Source organism: Micromys minutus, assembly GCF_963924665.1.
Source record: "Micromys minutus genome assembly, chromosome: 1".
Classification (NCBI taxonomy): domain Eukaryota; kingdom Metazoa; phylum Chordata; class Mammalia; order Rodentia; family Muridae; genus Micromys; species Micromys minutus.
The window spans coordinates 252,796,877-252,816,478 of NC_137969.1; the positions used below are offsets into that span (position 1 = coordinate 252,796,877).

A 19,602-nucleotide genomic window follows, 5' to 3' on the forward strand; every position below is an offset into this window, starting at 1 on the left:
TCAATTTTTCCTCAGGAACCTAGTCAACTGCTTTATTTTTCTTATTTTTGCTTACTTGATCTCAGGGCTCAGCTCCTAGTCTGTGATCTTTGAGGCTGAGTTGAGTTCTCTCATTGTTCATCATGGGACTCGCAGGTGGAAGGCCAAGAAACTGGTAGCTAGGTGTGGGAAATGAACCCCATCTAGTCCCACGTCCCTCTGCCAGGCCTGTCCCTCAGCCCCACCAGGCCTGTGTACCCCACAGGCTCCATGTGACAAATCCATGGCTCTGTTGTGTGTAGGCTGACTCAGGGCACTCCAGGTTTGGTAACCTGAGGGTAGAAACGGGGCCTCCTGCAGGTCCCACTCTCATACATGACTCTTCTGGTCTGGCTATACCTCATTCTCAGTGAGTCACTGCTGGGAACAAGATAGAGTGTTCCAGACACAGGCCCGAGTTGGTTTATAACAGGACGGTGGGAGTTATGGTCAGGGAGCTAACCAGAAAGTAAAGCTGACCAAGAGTGGCTGTTGCTGGGGCTGAAGAGATGGCTCAGTGGTTAAGAGAACGTACAGTTTCTATAGAGGACCCGTGCTTGACACCCATATTAGGTAGATTATAACTACCTGTAACTCCAGCTCTAGAGGATCTGATGCCTTTAGCGTCCAAGGGCACCTGCACTCTGGTGTGTGTCTCCACATGTAGCTCACACACACATAATTAAAAACAAAATAAATCTAAGAACAATAGCTGTTGCGTTGGCCAAATCATTGCAGTGACATTTCGGCACAGAGAAATACTCTGTGTATTTTAAAGAACCTTGCAAATACAGTCTTCTAAGTATATTTTTCAGGAAGTATTTTGAATGGCAGTGTTAACGGTACAATCGGGGTGAAGTAAGAAGGCAGTGAGTGGTTCTGTCCTCTTCCATGGCAGATTAAGGCCGGGAAGGGTCCTGGTGGCCCATAAACACGGAAAGTACAGACCTCAGCACTCATGCTTTCCTCAGCCATGTGTGTTGGACCTGGTCAAGGGTACAGGGGTGACTTACAGTTCTCATCACCTTTCTCCTGGCAGAATTCCTCTATCCTAAGATGGAGTCAAGCAAAAAGATGGATGCTGCTGGCACCCTGCAGCCTAACCCACCCCTAAAACTGCAGCCTGACCGCGGCCTAGGGCCGGTGCTCGTGCCGGAGCAAGGAGGCTACAAGGAGAAGTTTGTGAAGACAGTGGAAGACAAGTACAAGTGTGAGAAGTGCCGCCTGGTGCTGTGCAACCCAAAGCAGACGGAGTGTGGGCACCGGTTCTGTGAGAGCTGCATGGCCGCCCTGCTGAGGTGGGTGCTGCACACAGGCTCAGACCGCCTGGCCGGAGCGGCTGTGAATGATTTTTAGTCCAGTGTAGGAGGCCTTGATAAAGGGCGACTGAGGCACATCTCATGCTGAGTTTTCTGAGATCTCTGTACCTTGCCCTGACTGCCTCACACCCCGCCTGCCCAGGCCTCTGCCCTGAAATCTCTGCAGTGGTGTTAGCTCTCCGTCCACAGAGCTTCTGTGTCCCCCTTCTGCGTTGCTTTATTCTGTGTGGGAAGCTTATGTTTTTATGGTGGCGATGTCAAATGATCATAAGTCCTTAAAATGAAGGGTGCCCCTGGACCAGGGTAAAGGAAGGTCAAGGTCACATGCAGAACAGAACAGGTGCTAAGTCTGCATGCTTGCCTAGGGGCTACACAGATCTGAGATACCAAGACCCTAGAAGCTAAGGAGTCTAGTAGGATGCTGAGGTAAAACCACAAGGGCAAGTTAGGAGTTGAAGGACAGAAGCCGAGTCGGCCAAGGAAGAGCTTTGTCACACAGGTTTGTGCATTTGCCAGGCACTGTGCTTAGCACTCAGACCACCGTAGGACACACTGTACTGTCAGAATCCTCAGGACACATTAGCTTGAGAAGGCCACCTAGTTCTTTTTCTCATCTGGTCACTCACACCTGGGTGCACCCCACACCCTCATCATCACCAGTCACTTGTCCCACACAGCCCACTTGGTTTTACTGAGGGTGAAAGGACCCAGGTTGAACTTGCTGGTGACACAGTAGGTCCAGCTCCAACTCATATGGAACAGGACCTGGAAACCACTTGAGCTCAGGAGAGGCCTGCGGGATCGGTGCAGCTCCCCTGTGCAGGTACCATTAGAGTTTGTGTATAGTGTGAACTTGTAGACAGCCCGAGACCAAAGCACCAGGACGTTGGTGCCTGTGTGTGCGCCTTCCAGAGCTCCTCCGAGAACCACTGTGACACCAGTATGTCACTTTCATGGCCTTTGAGTTTTCCCAGTGCGGCTGAACTACTGCGTGTAATAGCATGTTTTAAAGTTCGGTTCTTTTTCTCCTGTGGATTACTGTTTAATACTCGGTTTTCAACAGCATCCTGGAGCCCTGTCTTGCTGCAGGCCAGAGCAGGCCTGACTACAAAGGACAGCGCTCTGTGCTGTGAGCCCGGAGGAGGGAATTCACTCTGCTCTAACACTTACTTTGTTTCCTTCAGCTCCTCGAGTCCGAAATGTACAGCGTGCCAAGAAAGCATCATCAAGGACAAGGTTTGCTTTACTCACTTCCTTTCTTCAGGCGGAGGCTTGCTCTGTAGTTGGGGCGTCCCCACATGTAATAATAGCTCTTCTTGCTCCGGCCTCTGAGCGCAGGGGTATGCTCTGGGCTTTCCTAGGTGATGGACACGTTTCACATAGCTCGCGTTTGGTGCTGTGGAATTCAGTTTAGATTTTTACTTGGTTTATTATTGGGAGGAGGAGCATGTGTGCCGTGGTGTTGGTGGAGGTCAGAGTTCTCCCTCTTCCTTTAAGTGGGTTCTAGGGATCGAATTCAGGTTGCCAGCTCTGCAGAGAAAGTGCTTTACCCTATGAACCACCTTGTTTTCATGTAGCTTTTGTAAAAAAAAAAAAAAAAAAAAAAAGCAGTTTTGTTTTACTTTTTAAAATTAAACTGAGCATGGTGTGCACACCTTTAATCCCAGCACTCAGGAGGCAGGGGCAGGTGGATCTCTGGGAACTGGAGGACAGCCAGGGCTACATAATAGAGACTTTTTCTCAAAAACAGTTATTATTTCTGTGGGGAGGTGAGGGTGGGAGTCTAGCTCAGGCTAGCCTTGAACTTACTCAGTAGCCGAGGTCCTTCTGTCTCCATCTTTCAAGGCCCGGGATCACAGGTATGCACTCCCACATCTAGGTTCTGCAGTACTAAGAGTCTGTCCAGGGCTTCAGGTATTGTAGGTAAGCACACCACTAACTGAGTTCGATCTCTAGTCCCTTGGGGTTCATTTATTTGCTTGAGACAGGGTTTCACTATGTAGCTCTGGCTGGCCTTGTAATCACAAAGGTCAGCCTGCCTCTGCCTCCACACATAGAAAGTTCTTTAGTTTTCCCCTTTGTTTTGATTTTTGAGATTGGATCTTCCTATGTAGCCCAGACTAGTCTGAAGGTCACAGCAGCCCTCCTGCCTCAGCCTCCTAGGATTGCAGCATGTCCCACAATACTCAGCTTAGTTTTGACAGTGGTGCAGCAGCCTCTGAGGCCCAGCATGTGCTTGTGAGCACCTGGGCAGACTTGTGCAGAGGAAAAGTCAAGCACATTCGTCATCTTCAGCTGTGATTCCTGCAGGGCAAGCTGTCCTCCAGCTGCTTGCTTTGCCCATAACGGTATCAGTCCGACCTGTTAACTCCAGGAGCGTTGTGTGAGGAGTCCGGAGCTGTGAGGAGTGCTGAGGTGCCTGTTGTGGCAGTGTCTGTCTGTCCTGTAGCATTCTGTCTCAGACAGCTTGCACTCATTCAGCTTTACACTAGCTTTCCCTCAGACATTCTCGTGGGAAGGGGTTGTTGCAGCCGTTCTCGGTCCCTTTACTGTGTGAAGTGCTTAGACAGTGAGCGAGATCAGCGCTGTCGCCTGCATGGCTGTCAGCATTGGCACACTGAGGCCTCCCCTATTTCCTTCCAGAAGAACCTGACCCCTCCCCTTTTTTTCTGGCACATGGCCACCCACATCCTGTTAAGCCCTTCTGGGTAGATTTGTAGCTTGAAACAACTCATTCTTAAGGATTTAAATATCAATAAAAATGTGTGTGATTCCAATATTTTGATTAATGAACCCAATAGTTTTTAAATGTAGGCTATTAAATTCCACACTAAGAATCTTGCTCTGGGGTTTCCTGTCAAAAGCATTTGCAAGTGCTGGACTTGCTGGTCAGGGCATTCCAGGTGAGGCTGCTGGCCACAAGGGCTCCTCACCGGTGGGCTCCAGGAAGAAGGGTATCTGATGGAACTTGTTCTGGGTAGTTAGGGGGTTAGCCAACCCTCCAAGCTTTGTCTTAGCAACTAGTAAATCTGCTGTGAAGACTCCAGTCAGTTGTTATAAGAAGCAGGCCACTGGCCTATGCCTTTTCTTAAATGGTGTGCCTCTCTTGGTCTCAGGGATTGACAAATGTGACAGAGAGAAAGAAGTTAAAGCCACAAGCTAAAGTGCCTTTTTAAAGTATCTCTATTTCATTCACAATTATGATCTCCTTTTCTCCCCCCTTCTCTGTTTCCCCCTCCCTAACCCTCCCTCCCTCCCTCCCTACCTCCCTCCCTCCCTCTCTCTCTCTCTCTTTCTTTATAACATGGGCTCTCTGTGTAGCCCTGGCTGCCCTGGAGCACACTGTGTAGACCAGGCTTCCCTCAAACTCCTAGAGATTTATTCTTCTGCCTCTGTTTTCTGAGTGGTGGGATTTAAAATCATATACCATCATGCCAGCTTCCATCTTAATTTTTGAAACGGGATCTGTTACTGACCCTGGAGTTTGTTGATTGGATAGACTAGCTGGCCAATAAGCTCTAGATCCTCTCTCTGCCTACTCTACCCCCCAGCACTGGGATTACAGGTATATACCACCACCCGTGATATGTATGTAGGTGTCAGCACCCAAAATCAGATTTTTATACTTGCATAGCAAGCACTTTACTGACTGAGGTGTCTCTGTTTTTAAAAGCTTACCAGCTATTTGTTCTGTCTCTGCCGGACATTCAGGAGGACTAAGTATTGACAGGTGGAGCATCTCGGGAATGCCTGAGGACTGAGATGCTGTAGACTGTTGGTAGAGGCAGATTGCTTGTTTCGTAAAGAAAAATAAAATTGAAGGCAAGCAGGTGTTCATTTTTAGGAAAATAGTTTAGTGCCAGCTCATCCTTGTAGCTTTTAGTTAAAGCTTATTTTGGACTAAGATGTGGCTCAGTGGTGGAGAGTTTCCCTAGGATGCTCGAGGCCCCGGGAGTCCATCTCCAGTGCTGAGGGGAAAAGGAAATTAAGAAGAAAACGTTCTTTGGTAAAAACTGAGTTATATGCAGTGTACACTAAGAGAGAACGGGAATTGTTTTACAGATTGTCCCAAGACATCATCTCCACAACTGTTGGTCTGATTGTCTAACAAGGTTTTTGAACAGTGTGTTGAGTTACCAGCATGCTGCCAGTTCCATTGGCAAGAGGTGCACTCCAGGCCATCTGCTCCTTGTTGGCCGGGAACTCAAGCCCACCTTGTCCAGAGGCCATGTCGGTATCCAAGGACCATAATGCTCTAAAATGTCTTCACCCCAAATGCCTGTTGCTCACCTCATAAAAGATAGTGGTTACGGCTCTATGAGTTAAATGGTGTCTCTTAGTGGGGCCAGCTCCTTCATTCTACTTATAGAAATTAAGACGGCCCTTAATGCTTGCTGAGGCCTACTTAAGAGTTGCTCTTAGGATCTTTAGAGTGGTTTAGCCTTGTCCAGAATTGCAACATGTGAAGATTAGAAAGTATTAATCCTCTAACTGCTTTTCAATTCAGGTATTTAGGGATAACTGCTGCAAGAGAGAGATCCTGGCCCTTCAGATCTACTGTCGGAATGAAGGCAGAGGCTGTGTGGAGCAGCTGACCCTGGGACATCTGCTGGTAAGCACCAAGTGGTACCAGAGGTGTCTCTGTTCAGAGGGATTCACCTCACCCACCTGTCTGCCTGCCATGGCGGCGTAGCATTGTGTGCACCATAGTGCTGTGTTTATTACCCTTTAAAACAGCACCGTGCAGGAAACTGTCCAGTCCCTGGGATAGTTTCCCTTCATGACAAGTGAATTGTTACCCTCTAACCTACTTCAACTAAAAAAAAAAAAAAAATTGGAGTTGGGTTTTTATTTTCCAAGACACTTTAGGACTTTATTTCTACCATGAAACTTCATAAAATGTAAGGGTTTTTTTTTTTGTTCTGTTTGTTCAGAGTGGATAATTGAATTCAAATAAAGGGCTTTCGTGTCTCTCTCTCTCTCTCTCTCTCTCTCTCTCTCTCTCTCTCTGTGTGTGTGTGTGTGTGTGTGTGTGTGTGTGTGTGTAGCTTTTGACACTGGGTCTTGCCACATACTCCAGGCTGAGACAGCATCCCCCTGTCTCAGCCCATTCTGCTAGGATTACAGGTCTGCATAGCCACATCTTGCTAGAATATTTGTTACCAGAGACCTCCCACCCCAGTTGTGGTGACAGAGGGAGTGTATGGTCCCGTACTCGTGTGCTGAGGACACAGTGCACACAGTGAGCCTCTGCCTCTGTGATTGCCACTTTCTTGTCCAGAGCAATCCCAGGAGCAAGGTCGCAGTGTTCTGCAGACCTCATTACACAGCAGGTACAGTCTGCCGGTTCACACTTAGACTTTCGCTGTGTTCTACAGGTGCACCTGAAAAATGAATGTCAGTTTGAGGAACTTCCCTGTCTTCGTGCCGACTGCAAAGAAAAAGTACTGAGAAAAGACTTGCGGGATCACGTGGAAAAGGCCTGTAAATACCGCGAGGCCACGTGCAACCACTGCAAGAGCCAAGTCCCCATGATCACACTGCAGGTGCGCTACTGCCTGTTCCTGTCCTCTGCTCAGTCAGGTGCACTCTGCAGAGATGGTGGCTCTGACGAGGAGAAAGGGGAGGGGATTAAATAGCAATTTTCATCTAACTTTATTTCAGAGTAAAGCTGTATTTGTTTTGCCTATTTTGATTTATGTGATTAACATTTTCCATTGCCTTGATTGACTCATTTGAGATGTCAAAAAAAAAAAAAAAATGAAGAATGATGACTCAAAAAAGGTAGAATTTGTAACTTGTCCCAAAGAACTGCCTCAGGTTGTGATGGAATGCCTGCCTCCTCAGCTGTCTGACACGGCCTTCACTGACAGCAGGCTCGCCTACCTGTCTGCCTTGGAGAGAGATGAGGGTTGAAATGCTTTCCTGCCTCACTGTTTTGGCACAGTCAGCTCTGTGTATGCAGTGGAATCATCATTTCTGTGTAAAGACGAAAGAGACACTGAGGGTAGAGGAGCAGTGTTTAAAACAGTCTTTCACTGAGTAAACACTGGTCGTGTACCGAATGTATGCCGTGACGTTCCAGGACACGGACGACTCGCCGGCTGCTAAGAGGGAATTTGGGAGGTGTTAGGAGAGCTGGGAGCCCTGGCCATGCATTGCTGAGAGGCTCAGCAGTTAGGGACCTCTCTGATAATGGTGCCGTGGTCATCAGCAGGGGGACTTTTGCAGTATAGCTAGGGCACAAGGGCCATGGCTGAGTTTCTGGTGTCTATCTTGGAACATGTCATGGCCACCATTAGGAGGGTCCCTACCCTGTGAAATTGTGTGAAATGAGGTGTGTGCCCACTATCTCAACACTCCCTCCCATCACCAGCTGTGCCTGTGGCTGGACCTCACAGTATCAGAAAACATTTTCCTTGTAGAATGCCTTAGACATTCCCAGTTACTGAGGGCTTTTAAGGACTGTGTCGTCCGCATTGGGAGACAGCATTAGAACGTAGCGAAGTTGAGCAGTATCTCTAGTACCAAGCTGGGGGCGGGGGTGAGACACTCAGGGAACAAGCGTGTGTGCTGCTGTCAGACATGCGCTTTGCTCCTGGCAGAAACCAGTTATGTGCAGAGTAGAATCAAGTAATTAATTTTATCTGAGAAGGAACTGAAAACCTGTCACTTAAATACCACATAAGTTGCCGCCTATGAACACCAGGCAAGGCTGTAAGAGTCAGGAGTGTGCGTGGTTAACCACGTGTCCACAGCAAAGGGGATAGCTTGATGTTATCCTTGCTCTGCAGTCTGAGAAAGGAGAACCAGGCTGTGGCACAGTCAAATTTCTGTAGTGTAGGAAGAACTGTGACCATAATGTGTACAAAACACCAGCAAGGCGGTCAGCTGCTGTGACAGGAGCAGGGGAGATCAGAGAAGGAGCAGGGCTTATCTCATTTGGGTTTGTAATTGGCAGTCACAGATCGGAGGAAGAAGTTGGTTCAGCAGTTAGAGAGCTGTCCCCTCAGAAATGGCTGCTCCTTGTAACGTCAGGGGTACTTCCTCAGGGAAGCTAGCTGCAGGCAACTTTAATGGCATCGCTAGGACACTCTTGTTATTCCTTTCACTTTGTTTGCGATACAAGAATTGAACTCAGGACCATGCTCAGAGACCACTTTTAAATTTTCCTTGTTTTAAGACAGGGTCTGACTGCCCTTGAAATTACCAATTCAGCCAAGCTGGCTTTAAATTTGGCCTCCTAAGCATCTGGGTCACCAGCACATGGCACCGAGATGGCCATTTGTTTTCATTTTGTTTTGAAATAGGATCTTGGTGGGGTTTTTTTTGTTTTGTTTTTTTGTTTTTGTTTTTGGTTTTTTTTTTTTTTTGTTTTTTTTTGTTGTTTTTTGATTTTTTTAAAGTACAGGCTGGTCTTAAATTCATTAGATACATAAGGATGTCTATGAACTCCTGACCTCCCTGCCATCGCCTCCTAAGTACTGGGATTGTGGGTGTGTGCACCTCTACCTGCCTGTATTAAGGCCTGTGTTGCGTTTTCCTCTGGTTTTTAATTCCTTACAGACAAACTATGGTTGGAAGCCAGAGCACTGGGCATGCTGGGCTAGGCAAGCGCTCTACCGTAAGCCATGTGTCTGTAGACACAGCAATGGTTCTTTATTTGTACACTGAAACTGTCTCAGACACACCAGAAGAGGGCATCAGATCCCATTACAGATGGTTGTGAGACACCATGTGGTGGCTGGGAATTGAACTCAGGACCTGTGGAAGAACAGTTAGTGCTCTTAACCACTGAGCTACCTCTCCAGCCCCACAGCAATGGTTCTATCTAGTGTACACGACCCACATCATTCCATGTTCCCCCCTCTGTGACACTGCACAGTCCTGACCCTGGCAGAGCAGAGCACACTCCCTTCTTTACAGAACTAGGAAGGTTCTGGGACTTGCTCTGGACCTCTTCTGCTATGTAGTGCCAAGATTATAGCCCCAAATCTTGTGTTTGTTTGTTTGTTTTAGTCCTACCACATTTGATCCCTCGACTGTGAAATGTGTCACACACTACATAGTTTAGGACCTGTAACACACACTGTGTTACCAGTGTTCACTGCAGGACCAAACTGCATACACCTCTTGTAGCAAATCGTATTTTAATAAAGTCTGAGAATAAGCCAAATAAAACTCTTCCATTGGGCATACATAAATGTGTGATGAAACCTTTAGATGAAAGACAGAAATGCAGAATTCCACATGGCTTCAGTGGTGACTCAATGGAAGTAAGCATGAAGTAGGTGGGAAGGTTGCTCATGTGCGTACACGTGTGATCAAATGTGTATTGGTGCCAAGCTTGGGAGTGTACGCGGACATTCCAGGACTCAGAGGCGGGGCAGGGGTTCAAAGCTACATCTCTAGGGAACCATTCTTTCTACAAACCACTGTGAAATGTATCAAGTTTTTATTTGGCTTTGTTTGTGACAGTCTCCTGTCACCCAGCTGCCCTGGAGCTTGCTTCGTAGATCAGGCTGACCTCAAACTCACAGAGAGCCACCTGCATGTCCCAGTGCCATGTGCATGCTTGGCCCAGGTTGTTGTTCGTGTTTTCAGTGGTGCGTCCCTTCCTTCGGCTGTTACAGCAGAGTTGCTGAATATCACAAGGCAGGTTCTGGCCATCTGTAACTCCCTCTTCTGACTTTCCTGTGTACCTGGCACAGATTGTGGTGCCCAGCTATACATACAAGGAAAGCGTTCATGTACTAACTAAATAAAATAAATTAAAAGAAAGTAGAATCAAGGTGTTGGCAGGGCGATGTTCCCAGCAGCAGCCCTGAGAGACTACCTTCTTTCCTTTCCTAGACTCTCTTGGTTGCCATTGACCCTTGACTAGTGGTTACAACAGCCTTACCCTGTCTCTGTGTTTAGCTTGGCTGTTCCTAAGTCCTTGCCTCTCTAAGGATGCCAGTCATGAGACGTAGTACCTTGTCCTAATTCATGACAGCTTCGAAGAACCAGGCCCAATAGGTCCCATTCAGAGGTTCTGAATGGGTGTGAATGGTGTTAGGGGAGGACTCTAGTCAGTCACAGAGGTGGGTAGAAGCCCTGGGCAGGCAATCAACGAAAAGAAATACTCATGGTGAGTAAGAGGAAATGCACCAGTTCACAATATCTAGGCTGCAGGACCCACATCGTATCCTCCCCATTAGACTGTCCAGATTAGAATTGGTAAAGTGCAGGAATATGCTTTCTCCTGATAATGGGATTCCAAACTGAGGTCAGGTTAGTGGAGGGCAATTTGGCAACAATTCATCAAAATCTGTCTTAAGACATGTGAATCCTTTGATGCTCTTAAAACTTTCTTCCAGATATCCTCAGGTAAGTGTGTATACAAAGATATTGGCATTGACCTCCTAGCCTGTCGACTCCACCCCTCCTGTCCCCTCCCCTGCTCTACCTCACCTCCTCCAGTGCCATCCTGGTCTTCTCCCTTCACTCTGCCTATGTTGATGAGTCAGCAGGAAAGTGTTGAGCCCAGAAAACAAAGGTGGCAGTGTATGGGTTCCAGGAACTGATGAAGTCCCTGCGATGCCTTCACTATGTTTGAGTCCCACTCTGTAGCTCTTGTGGTCTTGGCTCTTAGGAGGGTGGTCTGTTCACACTTGATTTACAGATATGGTAGGCACATTGCTAAGGTTTTTCTACTGAAACATACAGAATGCCTTGACTTTGTAGTACTTGGAAACTCTGGATCTACACAACCACATATGACGGGGTCCTTGTGCAGGCTTTCCCCTTAGAGAGGCCATGATTAGGCTCTCCCTGTCCAGTCAGTAGGGAATGGTAGTGCACTTGCTCACCAGATACTCTGGAAGACTCTGAGACCCTGCTCTGCAGATGCAGGGTGCATACCTAGAAAGCCCAGGCCTTCAAGATTTCAGTGAGATTGAGCCTGGTCCCCTCATAGGTCGATGTTTTCTGTTAACACTTCCCTGATGTGTCTTTGACCCTGTACCTGCCTAGTTAAACTGAGGCAGAGCAAGCACCATCATCTGTTCATTCACCTAAAGACAAATGTCACTGAAGGCCCAAGGAACTGGAAAACCTACTGAGACTTGGAAGTGTCCAGGCCCTGGAAGGCCTGCTGGGCATCCTGACTAGCAGGAGTTGCTGTGCTGGCACTCCTGTCTTGGCCTTCAATGTGGGTCTCCTACTGCTTTCTTGGGTCCTCGGGTGTGATGTCCTGGACAGAGTTCTTGCTTTGTTTATGGACAGGTACACTTGGCATTGAGATTAGCAATTCCTGTCTGTCGTCTACAGAGCTAACAACCACGCCATTTCAGTAGGGCCTCGACCAGACTTATCCATACTTGTGCACTAAAGATAATCTTGGTAAGATTCAGGACAGTATGCAAGAAGCCATTTCATTTCCTATATTAATTAGACAGGTGTCCTGTCCAGACTCATTGGAAGGCCAGAGGGAGATTCGGAATGGGCGTTTACCAACCCCACATTGTCATAGGGCCCTGACCCGTGATGTGCTGGGGAGGAAGCCGATGGTTAGATGCCACCAACAGTGTTCTTCACAAATCCCCTGAGTCAGTTGTGACCTGATGTCTCAAGGTTCTAGACTCTCATGCTCTGGTGTGAATGTCACATGGTAATGGTGGACAAGCTTCCTTTGTTTCTGTGTGGGCAAGCTGATGGGTATCAGCCAGGATGGCCTTTGGTGTTCCAGAGTTGCCGTATTTCCTTTTTCTTTGTAGAAACATGAAGACACGGACTGTCCCTGTGTGGTGGTGTCCTGCCCTCATAAGTGCAGCGTTCAGACTCTTCTGAGGAGTGAGGTAAGGCACAGCCAGGGCCCAGTCAGGACTGTTGGGTCCGGTGGACTGTAGGCTCCACTCTTCCAAGTTGTGGGCATCTAGAGTCTTCATGATTGACTGTGGTGATGTGTATGACAGGAAAGGCAAAACTGACAGGGAGTTTGTGGAAGTCAGAAGCAAACAAAAAGCTACAAAGGGCAAATTGAAAAATATTAAGAACTTTAAAAAATGTGAATACTTTATCTACAAATGTAAGGAAAGGTGGTACTTTACGGTTTTTTTTTTTTTTTTTTTTGAAACACTGTTTTTAAATCTATAAAATAGATTTCTGTAAGATTGTCTCAGAAAAATGAATTCAGACCTTTGACCACCTCAAGGGGCAGGGCATTGCTACGTGGAACGTGGGTGCTGAGTGTAGGATGTCTGTGTGTTAGAGCATTGTTAAGAGCAAGTGTGAGGAGCCCCAGTGACTACATATTGCACCCTCTCGTTGGTCTCATTTATCTGCCCATGTGGATAGATCCTTATGGAAAATCCAGAGAGGGATTCCCAACTCTTTTTTTTTAAAGATTTATTTTATTTATGCGAGCACACTGTCGCTGTCTTCAGACACACCAGAAGGGGGACATCAGATCCTATTACTGATGGTTGTGAGCTCCTATGTGGTTGCTGGGAATTGAACTCAGGACCTCTGGAAGAGCAGTCAGTGCTCTTAACCTCTGAGCCATCTCTCCAGCCCCAGTTCCCAACATTTTTTTTTTATATGAGACCTGACCTGGAACCCATGGTTGCTCTGATCTTTGGGGTCTTCTTCTGGCTATTCTCCTGGCAGTCTGAGGAAGGAAGCCTGTGCTGTTTGGTACAGGATAGGAGGGCTGGTGGGGCTAATCTAGGAGGAGATGGTGAGAACCTTACCACTCCCAGGACAGGAGTGGTAAGATTGGTGTCAGCAAGGACCTAGGGGAAGAACAGTAAATGGTCCACACTGGGACACTCAGAGAACCTTCTGATAATGTGTGGAGAAGTGAGCTGCCAAGACAGCTCCCAGAATTTATAATCCTTGCTTCAGTTCTGTCTGCTCAGACCTCTGAATTAAAATGGAAGTTTGCCTCTCAGTTACTTATATTTCAGAATAAAATTGTAGACTGCATGTTTCTTCGTTTCTAGTGAAAGGAGCTGTTGAGCTGTGCACTGGTCTCTCTGTGCTTTCTCTAGGCTCTGGGTGTACTGGTAATGAAGCCAGGTTAGGAGAAGGTAGGCCAGTGAGCTGCCTGTGGAAATCCCTGTCCGACTGCGGGCCCCCGCTGCACATTAGAAGTGTTGGCTGGTCATGTCTATAATTGAACAGTGTCCCTGAAAGACTCTCAAACCTTAAAGGTTTAAACACATCTTGTGAACAAGAGCTCCATGTGTAGGTCCACGCTGACCTGCCTGTGGGACCTCCTGGGTACTTCCTCCAAGTCCAGCCCAGGGCATCCTGGCTGGATTCAGGGAAACTTACAAGGATACTTATGATGCTAGTCTTTACAACTGCCTTGCTAACAGGCCTTTTGCTATATGGCTGGTTGTGGTGAGGGCCTCAGTGACCTTTTCCAGGCTGCCTTTCTCCTGAGCTGTTGTAGAAGGGTCAGTGAGCAGAGGGAAAATGGGTCCCTGTCTGCCTTATTCCTAAACACCAAGCAGAGAGAACAACCAGCTCGGTTCTGGTAGACCGAACAAGATTCCTAAACTACACAAGTCTGTACCCACCCACATCAGCACAGGCGATGCAGAGGGAGAGCCGTGAGAAGGCATCAGGCTCAGAAAGTGCATTCCAACCTGCAGCCACATAAGCCCAGACACAAGTGTGTCTTTAGGATGCATCTTTTTAGTTCCCTTGTCTAGCTTGGGGCGTCCTGGAGCTAAACAGGAGGCCGATTTCTCTCAAGATAGCTTGGATTTTTTCCAGGTACTCCTAATTTTCCCTCTGTCAGTTGAGACAGCATAAGATTCCTGTTGTTAGACTTGCTGCAGAAATCTTTGAAAAGCTTATGATCCTCAGAATGTGCAGGAAAAGGGCTCTCCAGTGATGGCGTAACTCACCTTCAGCCACCTCAAGTATTATGAGTATGTGAGCTTGCTTTGGAAATGGGTTTATTTTTGTGTACTGTATAGTAGGTGTGTGACCCAGTTGTTTCCCAAATGCTTTCTGATTTTTTTGTGTTTCATACAGTTTTTGTTAATGGTCTGTAAATGTGCATTCTGTTTTTCTCTTTTCTTTCTTTTTCTTTTTCCTTTTAACTCTGGCACTTCAGACGGCATGTCACAGTTTGAACAATTCACTCTAAGAATTGGAAGTTTAAGAACTGTTGCAGTAAATGTATTTATGTATATTGGTGTGTATACGTGCATACTTGTGATGAAACTGTATTTTACTGCCTGAAGTCCAGCGAGCAGACGATGCGTACACACCTGCAGCTGATAAACGGCCTTCTTAACAGTACAGCCCAGATGCTCTCTGTGCCCTGATATGTTTGAACATTTTCATGCAAACGTTTGTGTCACAACTCACGTCTCTTTCCCGTTGCAGTTGAGTGCACACTTGTCCGAGTGTGTCAATGCCCCCAGCACCTGTAGTTTTAAGCGCTATGGCTGCATTTTCCAGGTCAGTATCCAACATTTGTCCTTCCCAGCCACTGACATTCTGCCATTGAAGCAAGTTCTCATAATATTTTAACATTTGAGTTCTTACTCTCTTAGTCTTTGTCATGAAACCAAATCGCCTGCTTCATGAGTGAAACAATCCACATACGTGCAGCAGGTGTGGGTGCTCACTTGCTAGGCCAGTGTGCTCTGAGACTCGGGGGACAGCATGGGAAGTCAGCAGGCAGAGCTACCCGGCAGACAGCTCTGACAGCAAGAACAAATACAGTGACATCTGTGGGGTCTCTGTGGCTACTTTAACATCTATTACCACATATCAGTGACTGGTAAACTAGATGTAGCTTCGACATCATCTGTCAGTCCTGAGTGAGAAAGAATCCCACATGGGTCGGTAATGCTTTGCTTATACTGTGTGCTGACTCTGACCCCTGCCAGAGTGGGATCCAACTGAGCCGAGCCCGCAGAAAGCCTGCTTCCTGGGAAACAGCATTAACGTCAGAAACCTACATCTGCTTTTCTATTCATTTTTTTAAAAATTGTACCTGAGAATTGCTAGTGAGTCAGGATTGAGTTTTTATTCAAATATGTATCTTAACTTTTTATCTACCAAAAGGCAAAATACGTTACACAGAAAAGTGTTGTGTTTAGTTTCACGTATCACGGTGCACTGTCACGGAGCGGGTCCAGAGAAGGAAATACTGAGCGTGAGCGTGAGGTCCTCCCTTGCGTTAGTCCTGGAGGCGCCTGCACCCCCCTGTTCTGTTGTGCGTGGTTCCATCCATCCTCTGTGTGTGCGTATATATGCTGATGCCGAGCCTCGCTCAGGTCAGCATAGACAGAAGCAGACTATGTACAGAGTATGTGTTTTGGAGATCATGGAAACGATTTTTCTGCTTTCTTAATTTTCTGGTATCAAAACAAATTATATTCTCATACTGTTGTTTCCTTGAATATGCAAAGTACTACTTAACATGCTTGCCCTTGGCTTGAATGGTCTGCATCTTATGTACTCTGTAGATGTTTATGTTTTATATGTAAACGTCCCAGCACACTCGGCCTGCATCGGAGTTCACTGGAGCACAGCGGTGGCAACTGGCCGCCGCTGTGGGTTCCAGAGCTTCCTCTTTATATATCTTCACGAGAATGATTTGTAAAGAACTCCTTGGTTTTGCAAGTATGGAGCACAGATGAGAAGCGTGACCTCGAGTTAGCCCTGCAGCATCTCACACAGTGTTCATGGGGTGCTCCCTGCACATAAACAAGCCCTTCCCGTGTAGCTGCTTCTAGAGTGGTGTGCTAGGCTTCCCATCCTTGGAGGGACGTGACTGGTTTAGAGTCACCCACTGTTGCTCTTGCAGGGCACAAACCAGCAGATCAAGGCTCACGAGGCCAGCTCCGCCGTACAGCACGTGAACCTGCTGAAGGAGTGGAGCAACTCCCTGGAGAAGAAGGTAGGCAGGGGACTCTTGGCTTCTGTCAGGTTTATAATACTTCAGACTATTTATAGAGTAAATCTGTTTTACAATTAGCGATGGTTTTTTAAGTGAAAGGGCCAACGTGAAGAGATTGCCAAGTCAGGTCTATTCTGGAGTCTTGTTCTGTGTAGAGGTGTTTGATCCTATTTTTGCAATGTCCACTGTCCTTCATTTTCCTTGTGGGTTAACTTAGCACTGGTCGAGGACAAAGATTGTCCCAGCTTCCATCCTCTGCTTCTCAGCTCCATAGTTTGTGAAAAGCAGCCACCCCACAGGTGAGTTACCTCTGGTTGCTTTGGCACTGATCATCATGGAGACTGGTAGTCAGAGCAAGTTAACCAGTCCCTGTGTGTCTGGTTACTAGTGTCACATGAGCTACAGCTGATCTACAGCTGCCTTTTGTGAGGCCTGGATAGGAAAACCTTTGCCTTCTCCCTGTTTGCAGTTAGTTCTCTTGGCAGCTGCACTGCCTGCAGCTCCTCCTCCCCAGGAGCTGTGAGCCTGCAGCCGGGTTCTTGCAGAGTGCGCCTGACTCATGCACTTACTCTGTGGTGCTCACCCCACAGCAGGGCCGAGTTTCCCTGAGAGAAGGGTGCAACAAGAACTGACAGCAGAAATGGTTATGGGCTCACACTCACTGTGGCTCACTTACATTCAGTATACACTGATTAAAAACTTGTAGCAGGGGCTGGAGAGATGGCTCAGTGGTTAAGAGCACTGTCTGCTCTTCAGAGGTCCTGAGCTCAATTCCCAGCAACCACATGGTGGCTCACAGCCATCTGTAATGAGACCTGATGCCCTCTTCTGGTGAGTCTGAAGACAGCTACAGTGTACTCATACACATAAAATAAATAATTTAAAAAAAAAAAAAAAAACTTGTAGCAGAAGAGTATCAAGAATTGGTAAGGGTAAAAAAGACACACACCTTTAATCCCAGCTCTTGGGAAACTGAGGCAGGCGGGTCTACAGGTGGAGTTCTAGAACACAGGGCTACACAGAGACCTTGTCTCAGAGGCTCTTCCTTTTCCTCTAGTTTTACCCAGGTGGTGCAGCACATACCATTCGTCACAGCCCTCCGAGGTAGAGGGAGAAAAGGTCAGAAGTTCAAGGTCATATTTAACTACATAGCAAGTTCAGGGAGAGCCTGTCTCAAAAGAAGAAGTCACTTTTGTTTTCTTCATTCCTTGTTTTATTTGGCAGTATAAAGGCAGCACAGGAGTTTAGTGGCTCTTGAGGTGTGTGGCTGTTCAGTACACTGGGAAGTGCTGGGGAAAGGATGTTTTAAAGCTATGGAGGTAGGTCCGGGTTTTACTGACAGGCAGTGGTTATGCTGTGTGTGGAACACACCTGCCTGAGAGCCTCAGTGGCAGTCATTTGAGAGCCAGATGAAGGCAGCTGTGTGCAGGGGCTCCGGGGCCTTGCTCTCTAATCTGAGTGTGAATTCATAGTCAAATGAGGAAAATTCTAAAGGGAGGAAACTTTGAAATGATGTGTACATGTTACTGTTGGTCACTTCTCCTCAACCAGTACTTGATTGGTGCAGGAAAATTGGTATTTTTAGAAGTAGCAATGGTATTGTTTAAAATGATAGCTCTGCTTAGGATGAGGATGAGAAGAGTCTGGGAACTGTGTGGATTTTCCAGATGGGAATGGCCGAACAGTAACTGCAGGAGAGTTTTGTGGAGCTGCCGCTGCCCTTCTGCATTAATTCAAGTTTACAAGTTGATAACGCAGGAGCCTATGGCCTTACACAGCGAGAAGAAAGCTGGTTTTGCTGTAATCTTGGAAAATGAAGGCATGTTTGCCTATGAGACATACAAGTTTGGCCTGCTCTGTTTGTTTTCTTTCTATTTTTGTTGGTTTGGTGTTTTTGTTTGATTGGTTGGTTGGTTGGTTGGTTTTTGGAGACAGGGTTTCTCTGTTTCTCCCTGGTTGTCCTGAAATTCACTCATAGACCAGGTTGACCTTGGATTCAGAGATCCAACTCCATCTGCTGGGACTAAAGGCGTTTGTCATCACACCTGGCTAACTTTACTGAGTTTTTGCATCAGGGTCTCTCTGGGTGTGAGCTCTGTTTCTGAGGGGATAATGGGCTGGCCCAAGGGAGAGATTACCTGCCTGTGCAACTTCAGTCTGGCCACGCTCCTCGTGTTTGGGGATAGACCCTTGCAGGGTATTCGATCACACCCATCGGGCTATGATTGGCTTTTTAAAGATGATCAGTAGTGATTGTATATCTTTATGGGGTGCGTAGGTTAGAAAATGGCTTTAAAAGCTAACCTTAGGTCTGCAGTGCTTCACTGTCTCTATGGTGTGAGCATTTCAGGTCTGTTCTCAGCAGCCCATGCACTTATGTTGTCAACAGTCAGGAACAGCTTTATCTGAAGCTGTGTGTGGCAGCGGCTCCCATGCCTCCCAAGTCCCACTGCCCTTTCCTTTTGCTTCTGGGCTCAGCTTTTAGGTTTCAGTTGTGAAAACAGGCAGGCTCTTTCTTGCTGTGCCTGCCCTGTTTCCGCTAGTGATGCTCTCCAGGGACTAGCTTTTTATTATTAACCAAGTAGAAAGAATAAAGCAAATATCAAGTACATTGTGTTTTTAGAGCAGGTCTAATTCTGTGAGGACCACGTTTCGGGTATACACACAGTGCTTGCACAAGCTGGATAAAGTGTAAAACTTTTTTATTACGTGCCCTGCTCAAACATTACAATCTACACTTTTTTTCAGTGGGCACTTTCAAAACCAGCCCCTGTTCTGACTCCAGTTGACCCTGCCCCAGATCTCCCTCAGCTGCAGGAGAGACAGAAACAGCGTACAGGGCTTCCTGCTAACTCTCCAGAACTCCCCTTTTCCTGTAGAGAGATTTTTCTCCTGGGCTTCTTTTAAGAAGCCAGTAGAAAGCTTATATTGTGAAAGTTTAATTACTATCATTATTGTTAATTAATGCCAAACTACTTTTTGTTAAATTAATTGAAGAATTTTTCCCCCTCAGGTTTCCTTGCTGCAGAATGAAAGTGTTGAAAAAAACAAGAGCATACAAAGTCTGCACAATCAGATATGTAGCTTTGAAATTGAAATCGAGAGACAAAAGGAAATGCTTCGAAACAATGAGTCCAAAATCCTTCATTTGCAGGTGAGCAGCCTACCTGTACCGGGCCTCACTCACTGCGTGCTTGGCAGACAGGCCCAGTGGGGCTTCTCTTGCTTGTGTGAGCATTCATGGACAACTGTGGTCAGCGCGGTCTTGCCTAGGAAGCTGACCCAAAACCCCTCAGTGTCTTCAGTGCATTAAAACCTTGATTTAAAAATGATCTGCTCCGGATGAGGTGTCAC

At 47.0% G+C, this 19,602-nt stretch overlaps 1 protein-coding gene across 2 annotated transcripts in view; it reads left to right on the forward strand.

Annotated features, from left to right (window-relative positions):
- Positions 1 to 19,602, forward strand: part of TRAF3 (TNF receptor associated factor 3) — an 88,773-nt gene that overhangs the window by 59,481 nt on the left and 9,690 nt on the right. For both annotated transcript variants that reach the window (XM_080929831.1, XM_080929830.1), the window contains 8 exons: positions 1,058 to 1,316; positions 2,522 to 2,573; positions 5,845 to 5,949; positions 6,716 to 6,883; positions 12,095 to 12,175; positions 14,724 to 14,798; positions 16,156 to 16,248; positions 19,262 to 19,402. In XM_080929831.1, the coding sequence (XP_080785957.1) occupies positions 1,075 to 1,316; positions 2,522 to 2,573; positions 5,845 to 5,949; positions 6,716 to 6,883; positions 12,095 to 12,175; positions 14,724 to 14,798; positions 16,156 to 16,248; positions 19,262 to 19,402 (957 nt within the window). In that variant the 5' untranslated portion in view covers positions 1,058 to 1,074. The remainder of the gene's footprint in view (positions 1 to 1,057; positions 1,317 to 2,521; positions 2,574 to 5,844; positions 5,950 to 6,715; positions 6,884 to 12,094; positions 12,176 to 14,723; positions 14,799 to 16,155; positions 16,249 to 19,261; positions 19,403 to 19,602) is intronic.